The 22,116-nt window shown below is 51.8% G+C and overlaps 10 protein-coding genes across 10 annotated transcripts; 6 read left to right on the top strand and 4 right to left on the bottom strand.

The window, feature by feature from the left end:
* Positions 1-284: 284 nt before the first annotated feature.
* On the bottom strand, positions 285-1,838 carry AtWU_10482 (flavin monoamine oxidase family protein; the record flags this gene model as incomplete). Its single annotated transcript, XM_035505586.1, has 2 exons — positions 285-1,723; positions 1,784-1,838. The coding sequence occupies 2 exons, from the start codon at positions 1,836-1,838 to the stop codon at positions 285-287; spliced, it is 1,494 nt and encodes a 497-aa protein (XP_035361479.1).
* A 372-nt stretch (positions 1,839-2,210) lies between these two features.
* Positions 2,211-3,553, top strand: AtWU_10481 (NAD(P)-dependent alcohol dehydrogenase; the record flags this gene model as incomplete). The annotated part of the gene is made up of 3 exons (XM_035505585.1): positions 2,211-2,277; positions 2,514-2,556; positions 2,614-3,553. 3 exons carry the CDS (start codon positions 2,211-2,213, stop codon positions 3,551-3,553), a joined length of 1,050 nt encoding a protein of 349 aa, XP_035361478.1.
* Positions 3,554-4,073: 520 nt separating this feature from the next.
* On the top strand, positions 4,074-5,878 carry AtWU_10480 (serine carboxypeptidase; the record flags this gene model as incomplete). Its single annotated transcript, XM_035505584.1, has 3 exons — positions 4,074-4,239; positions 4,401-4,945; positions 5,003-5,878. 3 exons carry the CDS (start codon positions 4,074-4,076, stop codon positions 5,876-5,878), a joined length of 1,587 nt encoding a protein of 528 aa, XP_035361477.1.
* A 661-nt stretch (positions 5,879-6,539) lies between these two features.
* Positions 6,540-8,021, top strand: AtWU_10479 (FAD-binding oxidoreductase; the record flags this gene model as incomplete). The annotated part of the gene is made up of 2 exons (XM_035505583.1): positions 6,540-6,795; positions 6,856-8,021. The coding sequence occupies 2 exons, from the start codon at positions 6,540-6,542 to the stop codon at positions 8,019-8,021; spliced, it is 1,422 nt and encodes a 473-aa protein (XP_035361476.1).
* A 102-nt stretch (positions 8,022-8,123) lies between these two features.
* AtWU_10478 (oxidase ustYa family protein) lies at positions 8,124-9,288 on the bottom strand (the record flags this gene model as incomplete). The annotated part of the gene is made up of 5 exons (XM_035505582.1): positions 8,124-8,443; positions 8,495-8,564; positions 8,639-8,664; positions 8,720-8,938; positions 9,003-9,288. 5 exons carry the CDS (start codon positions 9,286-9,288, stop codon positions 8,124-8,126), a joined length of 921 nt encoding a protein of 306 aa, XP_035361475.1.
* A 926-nt stretch (positions 9,289-10,214) lies between these two features.
* Positions 10,215-10,642, top strand: AtWU_10477 (AP-1 complex subunit sigma-1; the record flags this gene model as incomplete). Its single annotated transcript, XM_035505581.1, has 2 exons — positions 10,215-10,278; positions 10,329-10,642. The coding sequence occupies 2 exons, from the start codon at positions 10,215-10,217 to the stop codon at positions 10,640-10,642; spliced, it is 378 nt and encodes a 125-aa protein (XP_035361474.1).
* A 413-nt stretch (positions 10,643-11,055) lies between these two features.
* AtWU_10476 (Gfo/Idh/MocA family protein) lies at positions 11,056-12,333 on the bottom strand (the record flags this gene model as incomplete). The annotated part of the gene is made up of 1 exon (XM_035505580.1): positions 11,056-12,333. The coding sequence occupies one exon, from the start codon at positions 12,331-12,333 to the stop codon at positions 11,056-11,058; it is 1,278 nt and encodes a 425-aa protein (XP_035361473.1).
* Positions 12,334-12,732: 399 nt separating this feature from the next.
* AtWU_10475 (putative MFS transporter) lies at positions 12,733-14,766 on the top strand (the record flags this gene model as incomplete). Its single annotated transcript, XM_035505579.1, has 8 exons — positions 12,733-13,219; positions 13,266-13,363; positions 13,414-13,476; positions 13,529-13,767; positions 13,821-14,082; positions 14,141-14,260; positions 14,334-14,434; positions 14,517-14,766. 8 exons carry the CDS (start codon positions 12,733-12,735, stop codon positions 14,764-14,766), a joined length of 1,620 nt encoding a protein of 539 aa, XP_035361472.1.
* Positions 14,767-14,921: 155 nt separating this feature from the next.
* On the bottom strand, positions 14,922-16,162 carry AtWU_10474 (glycoside hydrolase family 75 protein; the record flags this gene model as incomplete). Its single annotated transcript, XM_035505578.1, has 5 exons — positions 14,922-15,067; positions 15,123-15,389; positions 15,440-15,588; positions 15,639-15,841; positions 15,896-16,162. 5 exons carry the CDS (start codon positions 16,160-16,162, stop codon positions 14,922-14,924), a joined length of 1,032 nt encoding a protein of 343 aa, XP_035361471.1.
* A 3,134-nt stretch (positions 16,163-19,296) lies between these two features.
* Positions 19,297-20,720, top strand: bgt2 (GPI-anchored beta-1,3-endoglucanase EglC; the record flags this gene model as incomplete). Its single annotated transcript, XM_035505577.1, has 2 exons — positions 19,297-19,503; positions 19,566-20,720. 2 exons carry the CDS (start codon positions 19,297-19,299, stop codon positions 20,718-20,720), a joined length of 1,362 nt encoding a protein of 453 aa, XP_035361470.1.
* Positions 20,721-22,116: the final 1,396 nt, after the last annotated feature.

Below are 22,116 nucleotides of genomic sequence, written 5' to 3'. Positions count from 1 at the left end.
CTATATCTCTGCTTTCATTTCTAGTATCTCCTCCACCTGAAAGAATTAAGCTTAATTGTTAGCCTTTTACCATTTTGATTATGGTGACCTCACTACCTACCTGTCTACGGGACCGTTTGTCTGCCTTAGTCGATGACTGTTTGTCAACTAAATATATACTAAGACCTATTACAGTGGTGGGTCTTTGCTTGGATGAAATGAAGTCACTAAGTAAGAACTTCCCATAAAGAGAACAGGCACCGGAATTGAAGCCTCAGAGACGAGCTTCGATGCTACAAATACATTTATAAAGTACATACTAACCCCCATACTTTAGTTCTGTCGCAATATGTCTCTAGTGACTCGATAGGCGTCTTCGAAGGCACCTGAGATAAACCCCCGCCAGCCATCCGCAAGTCCGACCCACAGAAATACACCTGTCCGTGTGGCCTCCTTACCGCATCATGATACTTTTGCAAGAATCCAGGTCCCCGAACGGGCATGACGCCGCCAGCATATGGATCCTCGGACCAGAGATGGCCACATGCAGAGTCAACCTGTATGCCCGTGGGTCGAAGAGTCTCCACCAGACGGATGTTCTCCTCTGAGCGGTCTAGACTGTTCCCTGGATGGGCAAGCAAAGTCAGGAGGGTGTGGTTGCCGTGCTTTCCATCTGTAAAGCCGCTTGTATAGGGCATATCGCCTCCCTCACAGGTAACATTGAACCCGTTTCTAAGATCGGATGATGTGCATACAAGGAGCTTATCTGACTTTGCCGGGGTAACGCCGGTGGCGAAAGCTTCCCTTTGGAGTGTAGATAGAGGGGGATCGAAGGTGATGGATGAGATCACGTTGATGGGGATTGTCGAGATGACGAATTTGGACACAAACTGATTTCCATCTTTCAGGGTGACAATAACAGGATAATCGGGGAATTCTCCACCTGTCTGAGTGATTGATGTCACAGGAGAACCAAAGATCCGGGCTCCCTTGTAGTCATCAAGGATTGCGCGCGCGAAGGCCGTGGTGCCTCGTGCGATCTTGTATTTCATGGTGGCTATCTCCATCATGGCAGGATCAAAGTTGCATAATGCATGGGTATGAAGCACTTCGGCAAAGGAAACCTTTTCCGGCGAGACGCCATAGAAGGAAGCGGTATGCGCGCTAAGCATTGACCTTTCCTCCTGGCTGCAACCATCGAGCTGCGCAATACGATCCGCTAGGCTGAGTTTATCCAGTTCGAGGTAGTCCGGATTCTGTTCGACACTCGAAGCCGTACTAAACGGGAATCGGATTACACTGCGCCCGCCTTGCCCATCAACATCAAAGAACTTCTCCATCAGTCCTTCTAGTCGCTCCATCATTACCTGTCCTTCAGCAGAATCCTGCACTCTAGCAGGGTGAGACCGCGATTCCTTGACCACGAACTCACCGTTCTCAGGAAACGCCACAGTTTCCTGAAAATTAGCGAGGTCATATCGTTGCAGCTCGCTGAATACATGTGGTTGTTGCCAGTGCACCCATGTGCCACCAAGCTCCACCTTGGTATCGTCTCCTACCTCTGCAGTCCAACAACGACCGCCAATGCGATCTCGAGCTTCAACGAGGAGCACGCTTTTGCCTCTAAAAGCAAGGTCGCGGGCAGCAGTGAGACCGGCAAACCCCGCACCGACAACAATCACATCATATCTGAAAGAGAGGCCTGACGGTGGGGTAGATGGGGCAACAGCCTCAGTGGTTAATCCTTCGCTGTATACTTAGCCGAGTAACTATAACGACTCTGTCGAGATAAGTTACTACATACCATACTGAAAACCGCCTTTGGCAGTCCAGATGAATCCTTCGTCCGATTTTGGCATTTTAACTGAATAGAATAATATCAATTGTGGGCGAAGTGTGAACAGCAGGTGTGTTGATTCTATCCAAAATAAAAGGCTGAGGATCGGTCTCCGCGGTTTCCGTTATCTCTCAATTTTCCCCACTTTCATCAGTGGAGAAAGAGGATGAATGATCACTGATACTACGAACTAGTAGTTATCAGATCATAATAGTATGGCTATAGTGGCCTTTCTCCAGCATAGATGCTGTTGGGTCTTGTATTTAGCCTCACCCTATAACGATCAGGGTCTTGCCCTTGCACAGAAGAGATTCGGACCAAAGTTGTACCGCTACACGTTGCCTGACGGAGTAAATCATGCGAACTGCAGCATCGCAATCAACGATCATCCGGCATGGCAGTGGGGTTGCGCGCCCCCGCTCTTCCCAACCCCGCGTATATTTCCCCATGCGTCGAGGGAGGTATATAGCAATCGATCCATGAGTTTGGCTTAAAAACTCCCAAGACGATTCTATAATATCCTCATAAGCCAGATACGTTGATTCAAATCTCATAAGGCATGTTCAGAAACACGCCCATGGTCAATATGGAGTTACAACTTCCAAACCGAGGGGTATATACGGACCCAGATCATAATCTCTTTATCAAGGAGGCAAACCTACCCTCCATCACATAAACGACGGATCAAGCTTAGCAGAGGGAGAGGTCACGGTAGCAATCAAGTACAGTGGCATTTGCGGGTAAAGCTGCCGTCCAAACCCATCTAGCCATGATGAGAGCTAATCGTAGCGATCAAGTTCGGACGTGCACTTCTGGAAACATGGCGGGATCGGTCCGTGGGTGGTCAACCAAGCGCATATCTTGGGGCATGAGTCTGCAGGGCTCGTCGTCAAGGTCCACCATTCGTTCACGACACTCGCAGTCGGAGATCGCGTCGCGGTCGAACCTCACATTGTATGCAAGGCGTGCGAACCGTGCCTTACCGGACGCTACAATGGGTGCAAGAATCTGCAGTTCCGCTCCAGTCCACCATCTCATGGTCTCCTGCGGACCTACGTGAACCATCCCGCCATTTGGTGCCACAAGATCGGCGATCTATCATATCAGAAAGGCGCCTTGTTGGAGCCACTGAGTGTCGCACTCACCGCAGTGACTCGTTCGGGGGTCAAAATTGGAGATCTGGTGCTGATTTGTGGCGCAGGGCCTATTGGGTTGGTGGTGCTGCAATGCTGTCGCGCTGCTGGCGCGTATCCCATTGTGATTAGCGATGTTAACCCAGCGCGTCTACAGTTTGCACAACAATTCGTGCCTGTGTCTCGAACACTGCAGGTTCGGCCGGAGGAGACGGACAAGGAATTCGCAGCTCGGGTGGTGCAGTTGACGGGTGGGGAGGATTGCGAGCCCGTGGTTGCCCTGGAATGCACGGGAGTCGAGAGTTCCATCGCCAATGCTATTCAGAGTGTCAAGTTTGGGGGCAAAGTGTTTGTGGTCGGCGTGGGCAAGGACAAGCTTCAGTTTCCATTCATGCGACTGAGCGAGCGCGAGATTGATCTGCAGTTCCAGCAGCGCTATTTCAACATGTGGCCGCGCGCCATCCGGGTGATGTCCAGCGGAGTGATTGATTTGGACCCGATGATCACGCATGTCTATGCCTTTGAAGACGCTTCCAAGGCGTTTCAGACGGCGTCGGATCCGAGTAGCGGCTCAATCAAGGTATTGATTGAGGGACCAAAATGATCGATGACAGAGCTTGGACAGTGAGTCATGAATGCCATAAGGCATAGCAGAACAGGACATGCATCTTATGCAGCATATGATGACTATCCTACACTCTGTTAGTGAAATGATTGGTTCCAGCACGGAATGGCTCAAGAGATGGAATGATTCTGCTGATTATGAGGAGTCAAGAGTAGATAAGTTAACTAGTGTGAAGAAGATATATCCGTTAGCATAAAAGCTAAGCTCGAACGAAGAAGAAATGTGGAGTCTTGATAATAATATCGAAGATGGTAGAATGTAGAATGGTGTTTTTGTTGCTAACGGTGACTCGGACTCCGTCGGCTTTGCCAGCGATCGGCAGGTCACGCGTCTGCTCAACTTGGTACTTATCTCCCCAGTCACCTAAGCATTGTTACTCCACACTTCTCTCTTTTCCGATAAGAGATAGCAAACTTTCTTGATAAAAGGGTGAAGAGCATGCTCTGAATATCTTCACTTCGAGAGTTTCCTTCCCCATCTTTGATCTCTGCTGTCCGACATGTACACTCTCTGGGCTGCTGCCTTGGTGGCTGCTTTGCCCGTCTCCAGGGCCCAGTTTGTGTCTCCACCCACGGATCTCATTCCCACCAAGGGATATCTTGACATCCCCGTCCGCTACAAACAGGTCCCCACCGGTATTTGCGAGACCGATCCCAGCGTCAAGAGTTTCTCTGGTTATCTCGATGTCGCCGAGCACGAGCACATCTTCTTCTGGTTCTTCGAGGCGCGCAATCAAGATCCCACCGAGGCTCCCTTGACTGTCTGGATCAATGGAGGCATGTCTGACCCCGGGCACAATTTCATTCCAATTGCTAATTATTCGAAGGCCCTGGCTCCTCCTCTATGATCGGCTTGTTCCAAGAGCACGGCCCATGCGGCATTGACGCCAATGGCTCCGTCTACAACAACCCGTACTCTTGGAACAACGCCAGCAACATGCTCTACATTGACCAGCCCGTGCAGACTGGCTTCTCCTACAGCATTCCGGTCCCCGGCTACGTGGATTCCTCCACGGACAATGTCATTGCCCTGCCCTCCCCTGTCTGCCCAGACTATGCGGCAGACATGTCCTGTGGCACCTACGCCTACCCGAACGTGAGCCTTACGGCTAATTCCACCGACAACGCTGCCCCCAACTTCTACCGCGCCCTGCAGGGTTTCATGGGCGCATTTCCCCAGTACTCGCGCGAGACCTTCCATTTCACCACTGAGAGTTATGGCGGTCACTACGGTCCCGTTTTCAATGAGTACATCGAGGAGCAGAACGCCCATCTCCAGCCGGGTGCCAAGAAGATCCAACTGGGCAGTGTGATGATCGGCAATGGCTGGTATGACCCAATCATTCAATACCAGGCCTACTACAACTTTACGGTAACTACCTGATTTTGATCCTTGATTTCTACTGCTTCGACACTAATGCATCCACAGGTATATCCGGGTAACACATACGACTACCTGCCATTCAACAAATCCATCAGCTCGCTGATGTACAACAACCTCTACGGCCCCGGAAACTGCCTCGACCAGCTTTACGACTGCGCCGCCCGAGGTATTGACGAGGTCTGTAGTACGGCCGACAACTTTTGTGCCAACGAGGTCGAGGAGATCTACGACATCTACTCCGGTCGGGATGAGTACGACTTCCGCGAACTCACTCCGGACCCGTTCCCTTACGAGTTCTACGTCGACTACTTGAACAAGGCATCCGTGCAGGCTGCCATCGGCGCATACATCAACTACACGGAGAGCAACAACGCTGTCGGACTCGCCTTTTCGTCCACCGGTGACGACGGGCGACTCATGAACACCATCCAAGATGTGGGCAAGCTGCTCAAGCAGGGCGTCACGGTGGTCATGTATGCCGGGGATGCCGACTTCAACTGCAACTGGCTGGGCGGGGAAGCCGTGTCACTGCAGGTCAAGGCCGCCAACTTCAGCAGCGCGGGTTACACCAACATTGTCACCTCGGATGGAGTGACGCATGGCCAGGTGCGCCAGGCAGGGCAGTTTGCCTTTGTGCGGGTGTATGAGAGTGGCCATGAAGTTCCCTTCTACCAGCCCTTGCTTGCGCTGGAGATGTTTGAGCGCGTCATTGGCGGCAAGGATGTGGCAACAGGGAAGATTCCCGTGACGCCGAGTCTGCAGACGGTGGGCACCCTCAAGAGTACCTACCGCGAGGGCAACGGCACGATTCAGTGGGAGGTGTTGGACTCACTGGCGACGTACAACACGACCACTAATGCTCCGAACCCAGTGAGCCGGAAGCTGAAGCGGATGGGACCGGCTTTGAGGTTTCAGATGTAGATCTGAAGCATGCAACTGTATTGTTCAGCGCGATTTAACGATCATGTCTAGCTGTGCCGCCAAAGGGGAACCTACAGATATTAACGCCTTTCTTTCGATTCAAACATCTTACGAGCCATGAATGCTATTTATGATCAGGCCATCTACTGCCGGTGAACTATTGTAGTGACGGAGAGTTTCTGTTCAATCGCAACTGAAAGAAAACTGTAAGAACACAACATGACTCGCTAGTGACAAACCGGGTGAAAATATTGTGAGGAGCAAAGTTTGAAATCTCTCAAGCCATGGGTCCCATCTCAAGCTTCTTCCAATCCATTGGTCTTAGCTGAATGAACAAGGTAGAAATTCAGGGGTAGAACCGGACAAATTTGGGTCTGGCGGGGGTTTGGTGGGGACCGGATCAAAGGTTGCATTGGTTTGAGGCATGATCGGCGCGCAACGAACGAGCAGTGGAGGCCGAGATCGCAGATTTGACTCAACATTGCACCCAAACCAAGGAAATTCGTATCCGTCAATCAATAGTGCATCTCATCTGGCAAGGCATGGAATCTTCACCCCACTTTAGGCCGGCACCCTCGGCACAACAAAAGGAGCATGGCAGCCTTATTTTTCTTTGTTCGAACTATTTTGATCTCCCTGTTCAAGATCTGTCTCTCGCAACATGGGCAACACAACCAGTATAGCAGGGCGTGATTGCCTGATATCTGCCCTGGGAGGCAATTCAGCCCTTGCGGCTTTCCCAAACCAGCTTCTTTGGACTGCCGATGTCCACGAATACAACCTCAACCTCCCGGTTACTCCAGCCGCCATCACGTACCCGGAGACAGCAGAACAGATCGCCGGCATAGTCAAATGCGCCTCAGACTATGACTACAAAGTACAGGCACGCAGTGGAGGCCACAGCTTTGGGAACTATGGTAGCATACTCTCAGCCAAATAACCCCTAGGCCATTTCCACTAACAAGTACTCGACACAGGCCTTGGCGGAACAGACGGCGCGGTAGTAGTTGACATGAAACACTTCAACCAATTCTCCATGGACGACCAGACATACGAAGCAGTCATCGGACCGGGCACGACCCTGAACGATGTTGACATCGAACTCTACAACAACGGGAAACGAGCCATGGCGCACGGCGTTTGCCCAACCATCAAAACAGGCGGACACTTCACCATCGGCGGACTTGGCCCTACCGCGCGTCAATGGGGTCTTGCCCTGGACCACGTCGAGGAAGTTGAAGTGGTACTGGCCAACTCGAGCATCGTCCGGGCCTCTAATACCCAGAACCAGGACGTATTCTTCGCTGTCAAAGGCGCCGCAGCCGACTTTGGCATCGTCACCGAGTTCAAAGTCCGCACTGAGCCGGCCCCGGGTCTCGCGGTCCAGTACTCGTATACCTTTAACCTGGGCAGCACTGCCGAAAAGGCCCAATTTGTCAAGGACTGGCAGTATTTCATCTCGGCGAAGAACCTAACCCGCCAATTCTACAACAACATGGTCATTTTCGACGGGGACATCATCCTCGAGGGACTTTTCTTCGGGTCCAAGGAACAATACGACGCCTTAGGACTAGAAGACCACTTCGCACCAAAGAACCCAGGTAACATCCTAGTTCTAACCGACTGGCTCGGCATGGTCGGACACGCGCTGGAAGATACCATTCTCAAGCTGGTCGGCAACACCCCGACCTGGTTCTATGCCAAGTCTCTGGGCTTCAGACAAGATACATTGATTCCATCTGCCGGAATCGACGAATTCTTCGAATACATCGCCAACCACACCGCCGGCACGCCAGCCTGGTTCGTCACTCTCAGTCTGGAAGGCGGAGCGATTAACGACGTCGCCGAAGACGCAACCGCGTACGCTCACAGAGACGTGCTCTTCTGGGTCCAGCTCTTCATGGTCAATCCCCTAGGCCCGATATCGGAAACAACATACGAGTTCACCGATGGACTGTACGATGTGCTTGCGCGGGCGGTGCCAGAGAGCGTAGGACACGCGTATCTGGGCTGTCCGGACCCGAGGATGGAAAATGCGCCGCAGAAGTATTGGCGGACGAATCTACCCCGGTTGCAGGAGTTGAAGGAGGAGTTGGATCCGAAGAATACGTTTCATCATCCGCAGGGCGTTATTCCTGCTTAATACTCCTAATCATAGATGTATATACCCAAAATAATATTTAAATTTCGTGCCATGCATAGTAAATCTCTCACTATATAAGACTGCACATCCCCCCTTTCCCCATCATACCCCATTACTATGACCCCCATGATCCCCATGATACCCATTCGGATGAAAATCCGGATGACCCGGAATCCTCCCGGTAGCCTTATACTCCTCCTCGGGGAACGAAGGGCCCAGGGTCGGATGAATCAGGGTAGTTTCATCGAAGATATCGAATCGATGTTCCTCGGCCCATTTGTCCACTTTGTCCCAGTTAGCGCATTCGTGCTCGACGACAAAGTTGGGTTTCGGGGCGCGATCTGTCGGATCCCATGTGAAGGTTAGGAGAGAGACGTCGGCTTTGCACATGATGTTTTGGCGGAGGTTGTCGATGCAGTGTTCTGCAGCTGTTAGTCACTATATCTATTGGGTATTTAAGATGGGGGATGTACCGATGTGAAGCGGGGTAGTGGGTTTTCCGATATGGTAGTAGCTGTGGTAGACTACTTGGCGGAGGAATTTCTTGTACCGGTCATCAGTCACTACGTGATGAAGAACGAAAGTAGTAGGGTAGGGAGGAGAAGGAAGGGTCTCACCAGGCAATGCAGCTGGTGATATACATCTATTTCTGTCAGATCCATCCATCGATCAGGACTACACATAGGGTTTAAACATACCCGGAATGGCATAATATCCCCCCTTCTCATCATTTATCGGGACAGACGTGCGATTTATCTTCGCTAGGTCTTCAGCAGTAACTCGGACATTGGAGTTGATGAATAACTGGTGCCATGCATGGTCCAGCTCTTCAGATGGAGCGCCCTTGAATGGATTCTCGCTCTCGATTGAGGCGTTGATGGTTTTGCGCTCGAGTTCTACGGCTTCCCATAATGGGGCTAGTGTGGTTCTCTTAGTGGTTATGTAGTTAGGGTTGAGATTGGTGGGAGAGATAGGGCTTACATGCGATAAGATGTGCAGGTTTACTGTCTTGATGTCTGATACTGCTCGTTGATCGGTACGTTGCTGCTAGGAATGCTGCGCCATAGATAAGGGCTAGGATGAGGTGGAAGCATAGGCTGCTCCATCGAATGGGGGATTGGCGTTGATGGTTCATGTAATGGTGGCCTTCGGCAAAGTGGTCTTTGAAGGACTCATCGCGATAGTCTTCTGAACTGTCTGATAGTGGCAGTCTCTCGGAGGAGGACGAGGTGCTGTCGGTTCTGTCTCTTTTGAGAGCCATGTACATTGTGCTGAGCCTTGCGAGGGACATTCTTCTTTAGGGGGATGGAGTGGAAGGGTGGTTGGTGGGATCATAGATGGAAATGAGGGTTAAGAGAATGTGCAATCACCTACAAAGGGGGAACTCTGGAGGATTCAAAGTCGATATGCTGATGGAGAACCCATCATTGCATGTTTCCATAGATTGAGTAACTGTGAAACACCTCCACCATGGCTGATTTCCCCGCAGAATGAAGATGCAGGCATGGGGTGAGCGGGGAGCTTGTACTACTCGAATCGCTGCTGCGAGTCTGAGGGCACACCGTTCAGAACGTATGGAGCTTCATGTATGGCCGGCTACCCCGCGCGAGAGGACTTTGCGCCATCTGCTTAGATGATGTGCAGATATTTCCTGGATTTTTAGACTAAGGACATGTCAGTGGTCATGAGGTGGAGCTTCATCATGTAGCCTGGTGATGCATTTCCACTGAACTATCGATGTCATGCAGCTCAGTGTCACATTGCTACACTTCATTCCTGGAAACCTGGGGTCATAGCAGGGTAAGTATTGCCTTACCAGTCGGTTCAGCAAAGTATGCCTCATGTTCTATCCTCAGTTGGGAAGGGGAAAGACGCAATAGAGCGAATGTTGCCACCACAATACTATCACCGTCGATCCACGCAGCAACATAACTTCCATGTGCTGCACATCGTAGTCATGCATCTTTTAGGGAATGATGACGACGTTCTGTTACTCTCCACATTCTACGCTCATATGACCGACTTCGATGCAGTATTCCGACATGCCGTGCAAGTAGTAGGCTATGCTGATCTATATAAAAGCTGCACCTTTTCCACAGACCCGACCCACTAGACCAACCACGTCAGCCCACATCCTGCTAGGAAAGAGCCTTACTTCCTCCATTCAGGCGAAATATATCCCGAGACAGCACGATGCATACCCCCAAGATTATACTGTCCTTATGCCTCGCCATTGGTATGGCTGCGGCCTTACCTGGTAAGTAGCTCACCGGTCCCATGAGATAGTCCTGTATTTGACATACCCAGCGGTGGGATCTACCAACGAGCTAGACGGTGACTTGTACAACTACAAGCGAGGTACTAGTGAGCTCGACGGGGATCTCTACAATTATAAGCGGGACAAGGCCGAGCTTGATGGTGATCTTTATAACTATAAGCGCAGCAATGCCGAGCTCGACGGAGACCTTTACAACTACAAACGGGGCAAGGCAGAGCTTGATGGCGATCTTTACAACTACAAACGGGGCGGGTATAAGCGGGACAACGCTGAACTCGATGGGGATCTCTACAACTACAAACGCAGCAAGGCTGAACTTGATGGAGACTTGTACAATTACTGAGTCTGCACTCACCTTTGCGCAATATTCTATCATGTCAATCGGGAAAGGGGAGAATCAACGCGAATTACTCAGTTGACGCTAGGTTTTGGGGGCCAGGGAAGAGTTTGAAGGTTCCAATTCTGGAAATAGTTTTGTGTAGCTCAATGACACATCTTGCAGTAGCTGTGATACAATACCAAAATTGTAGGTATTCAACCCACAAATAAAACCAAGTAAACGCTTATACGTCACCTCTCTTTTGAGTTGGGGATCGAGGTAGACAGTTTCGCTATGTAAAAGATGTACTCGTGACCTCTTAGCTACACATCGACAAGAGCCCGTCATAGCTATCGTCCGTCTACAAGTCTTTTCCCATCATATCACAGGTCCATTACGCATTCTATTCTACCTCTTAAACCAACCAAACAAGCAACTCACAACGGCATCAAATCCCTCACCCTCACCACCTCTCCCCTCCGCATAGACTCATTAGCCGCAATCCCCGTAGCAATAGACCACGCCCCATCAATATGCGTCGCAGCCCTACCCAGAGGATCCGCATCCGGAGTACCAAACAAATCCTTCAGCAGCTGGGGATCCCCACCCCCATGCCCTCCCTGACCCGTCGGCACCTCAATCTCCACCGGTTTCTCAAACAAAGGCCTTAGAAGAATAGTCTGTCGTTCAAGAGCGCCCTCCAAAGCCTGCTCACCCCCGGAGTTAACATACGACTGCTCAACGACCTCCACCTCCAGCCGACCTTTACTCCCAGTAAAGTTCACCCGGAAGCCCTCCCAAGGCGCATACGCCGTGAGACTATACGTCATCACAGCCCCGGATTCATACCGTACCATCACCCCCATCGTGTCCTCAATGCTGATGCCATCCCCGAACACGCTCTGATCACGATAATACCCGTCTTCCCACTCTGCATCCACGTACATCGCCTTCAACTTCTCATTACCTTCCAGGTCCAGGGAGAACGGATCATCCCGAGCCACTTCACTCCCGCGAGAGCGCGAGTAGAACCTCGTTTCGCCGCGTCGCTCGGCATTCTCCTTCCCGTAGAAGCGCAGATCTCCCATCGCAACGACAGTCTCAGGTCGAGTGCGGAGCCAGAAATTCACCAGGTCAAAATGATGCGTGGATTTATGCACCAGCAGACCCCCAGTATTCCTCTTATCGCGATGCCAGCGACGAAAGTAGTCCGCTCCATGGGAGGTGTTGAGCACCCATTCGAAATGCACGGCATTGATCTCGCCGATTGCCCCGCTGGCCAATAGCTCCGCGATGCGCGTGTTATGCGGTGCGTAGCGGTAGTTGAATGTCACTCGGACCTGGCGCTGGGTGCGGTCCACGGCGTCGAAGATCTGTCGACAACGCGGCGCGTCGATGGTCATGGGCTTTTCGGTAATGACGTTACAGCCCAGTTCCAAGGCACGGACGATGTACTGGTGATGGGTGCGGTCGATAGTGGTGACGATCACCACGTCCGGACGGGTCTCCTCGATCATTCGGTCAAAGTCCCGCGCGTTGTACGTCGGGATCGCAGCGTGACCTAGCGATTGGATCTGTGAGTTGGCGTATGCCAGACGAGTGGAGTTGGTGTCGCAGAAAGCGACGAGCTGGGCGGTGCTGGGGAAGTCGCGCACGATGGCCGTGTAGAAGAACATGGCACGGCCGCCGGTGCCGATGAGGGCGTATTTCTTCATTGTGTCGTTTGCTTGAAGTGACAATGTCTCATGAGCTTGTTGATCATATTCATGAGGGGGATGGTCATAGCTGGTTTATATGCCGTCGGGAGACACTCACCCGAAGCGCAGATCTGGTATCTCGCACGGACATCCCACTCCCCCCACGCAGCTTGATTGCCAGAGTTTTTCCATCAACCGGATGGAAGGCCGAAATGCGGGGAGACTGGGGTTGGAGATCCTGGGGTAACATGTTAGATCAGCCGACGAGATTGATGGTGAGATAGCCGCGGTGGTTATCTGATCTGGCTGTGATTGATGGAAGTGCAGTGATTTTAGCCGGTTTATCCTGGCTGAGGGATATAAATCACATACTAGTCACCGAGTATCTATTCTGTTATCTGCAAGCAGGTATTCACGATGGCTACCCGTGCAGAAGATTCCCACGATGCCATCACAGCCGTGGATGCCACGGCTCATGGCACAGGAAGAGAAAAGGCAGCAGACTTTCTAGCCACTGTCAGAAAGGAAGAGCGGACATTCAGCCCAGAAGAAGAAAAGCACGTCCTTAGACGCATTGATCTCCGTATCCTCCCTCTCTTGCTTGGAGCATACTTCTTCCAACAGCTGGACAAGTCGACGCTGTCGTACGTGTCCATCTTTGGTCTCGTCGAGGATGCGCAACTACACGGCCAGCAGTACTCATGGCTTGGATCGATTCTGTACCTTGCCCAACTCGTCGTGCAGCCACTTGCAGCCTTGCTACTTGTGAAGGCTCCTACCGGCAAAGTCATCGGAACAGCCGTGCTGCTATGGGGAAGCTCGCTGGCCATCATGGCGGCGTGCACGGACTTTCCCAGTCTACTAGGGCTGCGGCTGACCTTAGGGACATTTGAGGCTATGATTGGTATGTTCTAGCTTCATATACAGCAATATAGTTGCTAACAAAACAGCACCCTCATGTGTGGCCGTCACGCAAATGTGGTGGCGTCGAGGCGAGCAGACCCTCCGAACAGCGATATGGAACGCGATGAACGGGGTCACCTTTATAGTAAACTCCCTACTACCATCCTATCCAAACTATCCTAACTATTCCCCCAGGTCGGTAGTCTCTTCACCTACGGCCTCGGCCACATCCACAGCGACAGCCTCTACTCCTACCAAGTACGTCTCCCCACTATCCCCAATAATTCCATGATAACCCTCAAAACCACAGATAATCTTCATGTTCTGCGGCCTCCTGACAGTCGCCTACTCAACCCTAGTCCTGCTCTTCATGCCCGACTCCCCAATGGAAGCCAAATTCCTCTCCGAACGCGAGAAAGTCATCGCCGTGGAACGTCTCCGCGCTAACCAAATGGGCATTATCTCGCGGGAGTGGCGATGGGATCACGTCTGGGAGACAGCATACGACGTGAAGACGTGGCTGTGGTTTTTTCTCATCGTGACTATCTCGTGCGCATACCCCCAATCTCCCTCATTCCACCATTATAACTAACAGCATGCAGAATTCCCAGCGGCGGCATCAGCACCTTCGGCAACTTAATCATCAAATCCTTCGGCTACGGATCGTTCGAAACCATCCTGTTCAACATCCCCTTTGGCGTGATTCAAGTCATCGCCATTTTAGGCGGAGGATGGCTGGCTGCAAGATTCCAGAGGAAGGGGCTAGTGATTGCCTTGTTTGCGGGGATTTCTGCCATCGGGACGTTGTTGATGATTGTTGTGCCGAGGGACCAGAAGGGGGTGCTTTTGTTTGGGTATTATTTGGTATGACCCCTCCCCTTCCTCCTCATGGAGATGTGCTATATTAATAATGTATGTACAGGTCTCCTGCCTCGCAGCCATAACCCCCCTCGTATACGCCTGGGAAGCGCAAAACACCGCCGGAGACACGAAGAGGAAGTGTACGTCGGCTGTGGTGTTGATTGGGATGTGTGCGGGAAATGTAAGCACTTTCCTCCTTCCTTATACAACCCCCATGGATGGGCCTTGGCTAACGCAATTAATAATTTGGCAAGGTCATCGGCCCCCAACTCTACTCCACCTCCCAAGCACCACTATATCGACCGGGTCTTATATCGAATCTTATTCTGTTTGTGTTGGTAGCTGTTTTTGCTATGTATGTCTATCTCTTCCCCCCCCCCCCCTCTCTCTCTCTTGTTTTTTCTGTGAAGTAGTGAAGGTCTAACTGACCCTCGCAGTGTCGCTAATTTATACCTCATATACCTTAATCGGAAGCATGCACGACGGAGGACAGAACTGGGCAAGTCGGCTCGGATTGTGGATGAGTCTATGGTTAGGAAGAAGGCGGTGGAGCAGGGGAAGGTGGTTGAGGTGGAGGATGTAAATGTGAATGTGAATGTGACGGGGGAGAGGGTGGGTGTGGATGGTGATAAGGGATTTTCGGATACGACGGATTTGAGGAATGAGGATTTTATTTTTGTTTATTGAACAGGGAGTTTTCTTGGGTGGGATTGTTTTGGAAGGTTGTTTGATTATAGGTAGTTTTATTAAATATATGGTTTGGTAAAGGAGGGTTAAGAAGGAAAGGAGACTGTTAAGCTGAGATGGTGAGGATCTCCGATATGATTGTAGATAGTTGTTGATCACTCGTGATCCTCGTCCTCGTCGTCATCCTCATCATCGTCACCCTCGTCATCCACGTCATCCTCGTCATCATCAGCAGAGCTGCACTTCCCACTATCACAGACCAAATCATCCGAGCAATCATCTTCAGTAGAACAAATAGCGCCTGCAAAAAATCAATATGAGCCATTGTATTCGTATCGATCGGAGCGTCCACGTACCTTCGCAATGTCCCTCCCAGGAACAGGTGGCCGTGGAGCCCGAAGGACTCGGCGTGCTGGCGGCGCTCGTGGCCAAGGTGGTCTGGGAGGGCACGGTGGCGCTAGAGCTGGAGCCCGAGCCAGAGCCGGACTTGGAGAGGCCCAGGTTAGAAGCGAGAGCTCCGACCAGCTTGTCGCCCATTGAGCGCAGGGTGCTGAAGTTGGTGATGTAGTTCTTGTCCAGGGCACTGCTGGGGAGGACGGCGTCGTCGCCGGTGAAGACGATGTCTGTTCTGTATTAGGCAGTCTGATTTCAGGTTAGCGGGAGTAGGGCTTACAGGTTACGTCTGCTTCGGCGTGTCCCTCGGCTCCGTTGAGATCGTCGTCTGGGAAGCAGGTGCGGGCCATGAGCCATGAGGCTTCGCCGGTTACCTCGGGGTCGTCGCCGTTGGAGTCACCCAGGATGCCGTAGTACATTTTGCCGTTGCTAAGGAGGTCAGTCAGCATGATGGTTGAACAGTTCAAGGGCAGACTCACCAGATCACTGCGGCAATGTTGTTACCCGGAAGCAAGTCCTCGTTGGCCGTGAGGAACTGGTCCGGGATGACAATCCATGGCACCTCATAAGCGGACAGAGCTTCCCAGTTGGTCTCGGGTAGGCCATCCCCGTTGCCCTTGCACTTGTAGTCTATGCCATCACAGTCGACATCCATGTCGGCTACCCAGCTGAGTGCGGCACCCTGTAGTCATTAGCGAGGGTTCTGCCACCAACCCGAGGCAGGATTCCGACATACCTGGTTGAACTTCACCCAATCGCTATGAATGGTCGACTTGGGAGAATTCTTGTCCGTATTGACAGGATAGGTAGCCTTGGATGGCACAGAACTTGCCTTGGCTGCGGCCGACTGCAAGGCCGCGACGGGCAGGGTCGTGGCCGCGGCAAAGTAGCTGGCCGGGGGACCGTTGGTAGGGCTGTTGTACTTGGAGCCATCCACGGACTGGGCTTTGACGGAGCCCGCGAGAGCGAGGAGTGCGAGACCGGCGGTGGTTTTGAAGGCCATGATGAGAAGGTGGTGATAGGTGATTATAGAAGCGAATCAGGTAGATAGGGAACGATGAGAGGGAAGATGATGGTGATGAAGATAATGGTTGAGGCGAACAGGCAATTTATATCTCCATCTTCGAGCTAGATGGCCTCGCTTCACATCATATCCATTCACTTGTTGTCGAGAGAGTTGAGTCTGGTGGAGCTTGGCCCCCAAGTCGAGTCGGAGCGAGCTTGTCGATGGAGATCCGATGTCTCGTCACTGTGTCATCAGCGGGGGGTTAATGTTGAGCATCGCGTTGACAGCTGTTGAGAAATCTTCTTATTTCTCTTTTTAATTTCTTAGCTTCACGTTTGATGAGTGATGTTTCTACAGTTAGAACGAGTTATTCACAGGACAGGTGGTGATTGCCACGCTGAGCAGATGATGCTATCCCCGTTGACCGGCGACCGTTTCTCCTGCACTGTTAACCCCGACCACATACCCTGCAGGGACCAAAGTCAAAACGAAGCACTAATGACTAAAGAAGACCCTGAATGGTGTTTAGCGATCCAGGGTACGAGGATGGAAGAAGCGTTTCAGCCCTTTCAGCCCGCGGGAATCCGGGAAGGAATGGGAATACGACCTGGGGGCCTTGGGGGCGGCCACAGGCGAGGTTTTGATATGGAGTCGGAAACCCTTTCCATATATTTAGTATGTCATATAATGGGATTGTGAAGGTGGAGGATCGCCATAGGATCGCCAGTGACCGTTGTTGAGGTTAATTATAGAGATAGGGTGGTTTGACAGTGAGACGGCCCCCGACCGGATCATCTTCAGTGCCCGAAGTGGAAGGTGATTTCATGAGTGACCTGAGTTCATTTCATATGGGGTCAACGAAGGGGTAAATTGCCGTTCGATCGCTGGTGAATACTATGCGGATAATTCCGCGTCCCTTTGACGATTAAGATCATCGGACAATATGGCTGCCTTGCACCCACCCTTCCTTGCTTCTGGGAGTCCAGTGAGAATGAACCGTGCCATAGACAATGACAGAAACATTCTTTGGATTCATAATTGATGTGTCAGTCTTCACAAGTGTACGGAAACAATTCCCGACCGTGAGATTGGAGAATGGTCCGACCGATCAAGCTGACAAGATCGTGAAATAAGGGCTGACAGCCCTGAGGGGAGGGTATAAAGGCAGCCATGCGTCATGCCTCGAATTTTCCCAAGATACTCTAGAGACAGCTGGTGCTCTGTATTAGAGAAACCAATAATCAATTCCACTAGGGTTAAGTTAAGAAGCTACGGGTTCTGAGTGAGATGGACAGGCACATCTGGGCATGGAACCGATTCCACGAGGCCATTTTCTACGACTAAAGGGCGACTTTGCACGGTCGCGTGCGGTTCCTACTTTTTAAATCGCCTTGCATCAGGCACCACTCAGGGGGATGAAGTGGTGTAGACAACTCACCGGTGCCAACGCAGGTACATGGATTGAGCCCTGACCGGAAGAGATGGGAAGATGGGAAGTGGAGGATGGACGATCTTTGCTGGATGCGTGTCTCTCAGGGACCGACGAGATCCGTTGTTTAGTCACAAAGTCAAGTAACCTCGGGTCAGATCTCGATCCCACCCAGCCATGTGCCTTTGTCTTTTTTGTAACCCTCACAATGAAATTTTCATCATCGCAACCATGTTCCGAGGGTTGCAAGATCAATTGCTGGAGTTAAATAGGTAGATCTAAAATTTGTCAGGTTGCACCAGATCTGCCTGTACTCTTCTTCCACTTCTCTGCAATCGGAAACACCAACACTACTACCATGATGACCATGTATGGCAGTGCAACAGTTGGGGTCGGGTTTCAGCCTCTACGGGACAAAACACAATCCTCCGGGGCCAAATATCCCCCGGATTGATGCTGGCAGGCAGGTTGGGATTGCCTCGATGTTGCTTGCGTTGATGTGGTGTGATGATGGTGCAGGAAGAGATGCTCGGCAGATGACCTGTCTGGTGACAACCAGACGATGTGATCAGTGCTGAGCAGGGGAGTTTACCCTGTAGATGAATCAATCCATAGTAACTAACTAGCATCAACCACTACTGTAGGAACCCCTGGGTGTGCCTGGACCGTTCCTGCATGGATGTCCTGCCCGACCGCGTCAGCCGGTTGGGGCCAAACATGGAAACCCTTTCATCCAAGAAGGAAAGGATTGCTGATTATTTTCCCGTCAACCAACACCAAAACCTAACTTGGTACTGTCAAAGCCCGGCCTGGATGTCACCCCCCAAAATCCAGAGAAAAGTGACCTCCCTGAAAGCCCCCGCTGAGGGGGGAGAGGGGGAACCCGTGCCGGAATCCATCATGGACGCTGGCAAGGCAATATCCACAAAATGGATCAAAGGACAAGAAAAAGAGAATCAGGGGGGCATAAGGAGAAGGGCTAGAAGCAACTCTCCCCACTCCACCAGTTACTATCCATTCAAACCAGTTAAATCAGTTAATTACCGTTGAAATGAAATGGGTGTTTATTTTTATGAAGAACAAGCATCGGCCCTAAGAATAGCTTGCTATTTTTATCCCGTTACTATTGGATGGTTAGTCTTGATTGTGCCTCTGTGATTTGCCACTCGGCTGCCGGGGTGTCAATTTCGTGGCTGTCCCTGGATCCAACCAGCATTCGCCAAGGTCACCAGAGCTCCACTGCGTTCTTTTGTCATCCCGGCGGGGACATTCCTGATTGGACCATGTGGCAGCCACAACCCCACTCTCTCCCAGTGGTGGGGTGGAGTCCAACTCAGGCACGAGTCTCTCCCATTGGCTACAAGATTTACTGACGGGGCGGCCGAATTTCCGGGTTCAGGCCAATCTGGTCGGGCCTCGAGTCTAGAATGTCTCGGTTGCCTCCCTTAGTTTCCTTTCCCTTGTCGTCTCTCTCTCTTTTCCCCTCATACATCTTACTTCTTCTCCTCTTCTCCTCTTCCTCTCTCTCTTTTCCTCTTCAATCCTCTCTCTCTCCAACTCAGAACTCGGTTTATTCCTTGTTCATTCCATTCTTTCTCTTACACTCCCTCCATCGCTCTCAGCTTTCTGTGTAGCGTCTCACTCTCTTTTCCACCTTACCCACTCTTTATAATCCCTTACGTTCTTTTTCACGACCGTCACCATGCTCTCCAAGATGCAGCTCGCCCAGCTGGCCGCTTTCGCCATGACCCTGGCCACCTCCGAGGCCGCCTACCAGGGTTTCAACTACGGCAACAAGTTCTCCGATGAGAGCTCCAAGTTCCAGGCCGACTTCGAGGCCGAGTTCAAGGCCGCCAAGAACCTCAAGACCACCTCCGGCTTCACCTCTGCCCGTCTCTACACCATGATCGTACGTCCTCCCAGATGACAATGGATCTCATAATGATTGCGCATCTGCTAACTGCTCTATAGCAAGCCTACTCCACCAGCGATGTCATCGAGGCCATCCCCGCCGCCATTGCCCAGGATACTTCCCTTCTGCTCGGCCTCTGGGCCTCCGGTGGTGGCATGGACAACGAAATCACCGCCCTGAAGACCGCCATCTCCCAGTACGGTGAGGAGCTTGGCAAGCTCGTCGTCGGTATCTCCGTCGGCAGTGAGGATCTCTACCGTAACTCCGTCGAGGGTGTCGAGGCCGATGCCGGTGTCGGTGTCAACCCCGACGAGCTTGTCGCCTACATCAAGGAGGTCCGCTCCGTCATCTCCGGTACCGCCCTCGCCGACGTCTCCATCGGTCACGTCGACACCTGGGACTCCTGGACCAACAGCTCCAACTCTGCCGTCGTCGAGGCCGTCGACTGGCTGGGCTTTGACGGCTACCCCTTCTTCCAGAGCAGCATGGCCAACTCCATCGACAACGCCAAGTCCCTCTTCGAGGAGTCCGTCGAGAAGACCAAGGCTGTCGCCGGTGACAAGGAGGTCTGGATCACTGAGACTGGTTGGCCCGTCAGCGGTGACTCCGAGGGTGATGCTGTCGCCAACATCGCCAATGCTAAGAAGTTCTGGGACGAGGTCGGCTGCCCTCTCTTCGGTAACGTCAACACCTGGTGGTACATCCTGCAGGATGCTTCCCCCACCACCCCCAACCCCAGCTTCGGTATCGTCGGCAGCGAGCTCTCCACCACTCCCCTGTTCGACCTGTCCTGCAAGAACTCCACCACCTCCTCCTCGTCCGCCGTTGTCTCTGCTGCTGCCTCTTCCGCCGCCGGTAGCAAGGCTGTCGGTTCCTCCTCCGGTGCTCAGGCCTCTGCTACCCCCAGCTTCACCGTTGGCCGCCCCGGCGTGAACGGCACTGTCTTCGGTAACGGCACCTACCCCCTCCGCCCCAGCGGTTCCGCCTCTGCTCGTCCCTCTGCCGGTGCCATCTCCAGCGGCTCTGGCTCCGGCTCCAGCGGTTCGGGCAGCTCTGGTAGCACCGGCACCTCGGCCACCTCCGGCCAGTCCTCCACCTCCGGCTCTGCGGCCGCTGGCTCTTCCTCCCCTGCTGCCTTCAGCGGTGCCAGCACCCTCTCCGGCTCCGTCTTCGGTGCCGTTGTGGCCGTCTTCATGACCCTGGCTGCTTTGTAAGGAAATGAACGGATGACACGGGTTTCCCTCCCCGCCACCCTCGTCTCTTGGTGATAGGAGTTCTCTCGTTTTTGGGTAGCCCCGATTTTGTGTTCCGGTGTTCTTTTCGGTCGACCTTCACTTCTTGATACATATTTTTTCCATCAAAACTATTTTTGCTTGCCATGGTTGGCCCGGATGATAGACAAATGTTAATTTAGACTTGAGCTCTTTCCATCCAGCTGCATGATCAAGCGCATTGCAATCGACCGAAACGTGGGTTTGTAAATATATTTCATAAGAGGTTACCAGCCTACCAGCCTCAGTAATTTCCTCAACGGCCCGTAAACAAGATAGTTTTAAGCGTGTTCCATAAGCGCAATTACCGCAGAGTGCATCCATGTCCCGATTGTCCACATGAGGTGCCAGCGTTGCATTCCGTATAGTATCAGGTGACCCTTCTTGCTGTTGGACCCCTTGCGGGTTTGCTTCCTTGCAGTGCTGCGGAAGACATCATACTTAGCAAGTGTCCGCTATATGCCTAAATTGATAAGATAACTGGAGTATAGATTAACGGTGTTTACTGGTTACTTTCTTTGACGACTAGAGCTAGATTAATAGTACTTAGTAGTTCACCTTGTTCGCTAAGTTCGTGTATTGATAATGCCGGATATCCATACATATATATATTTATGACTCGAACGGCTTTCTACCATCGTGAATTGAGAATAATTATGTACTTACCCGTGGCTCTTTTTACTAGTACCACACGTATCTGCAGATTAAATCTATACATCAAGAAACTACTGCAAATATCTAGTCCACGAATTTTCTATCAGTATCCTGGAAGCAATAACTGGCCGTCATCATTGTTTGAACCTCCCGTTTTCTGCCGGTTCAACTAGTGTCCCAATCGGGAATAGTCAGGTTGGAGGTTGCAGAAATGGTCCTTCCTAGTTGGGAGGCGGTGTGACAGACATCCATTTTCTCCATCTTCAGTGCAACATCTCCTTACAAAAGGTTGTCTCAATTGCAACACTCATTGCATCGGGCAACTTCGGGGCCCGCTGGGTGATTCTTTTCCCTGCATCGCATCTACTTGAATGGAATTGTGGTAGTGAAATCTCTGGCAAGGTACCATCCATCCATGGCTGTTCCATCCACGGTTCCCCGTAGAATCTCTGCCTGAGGCTACAATACTGTCTGTGCGAGTCACGTGCTGACAGGCTCTCCTCCAGTCATTCTCTGCCTTGCGTCTTTGTCCCCCCACAAACATACTTTTCATAAGACTAGACTATTCCAGAATACCCCTGTGGGTCTGGACGCATCATCCCACCCTATCCCTACTATTTTATACGCTATGGGAACCCTGCTTGCAAATATCCTAAAGGATGTAGTAGACTGCAGATTCTAGAGT

Source organism: Aspergillus tubingensis, assembly GCF_013340325.1.
Source record: "Aspergillus tubingensis WU-2223L DNA, scaffold_13, whole genome shotgun sequence".
Lineage (NCBI taxonomy): Eukaryota > Fungi > Ascomycota > Eurotiomycetes > Eurotiales > Aspergillaceae > Aspergillus > Aspergillus tubingensis.
The sequence above is the reverse complement of the archived record's forward strand: the minus strand, read 5'-3'. Positions and strand labels throughout refer to the sequence as shown.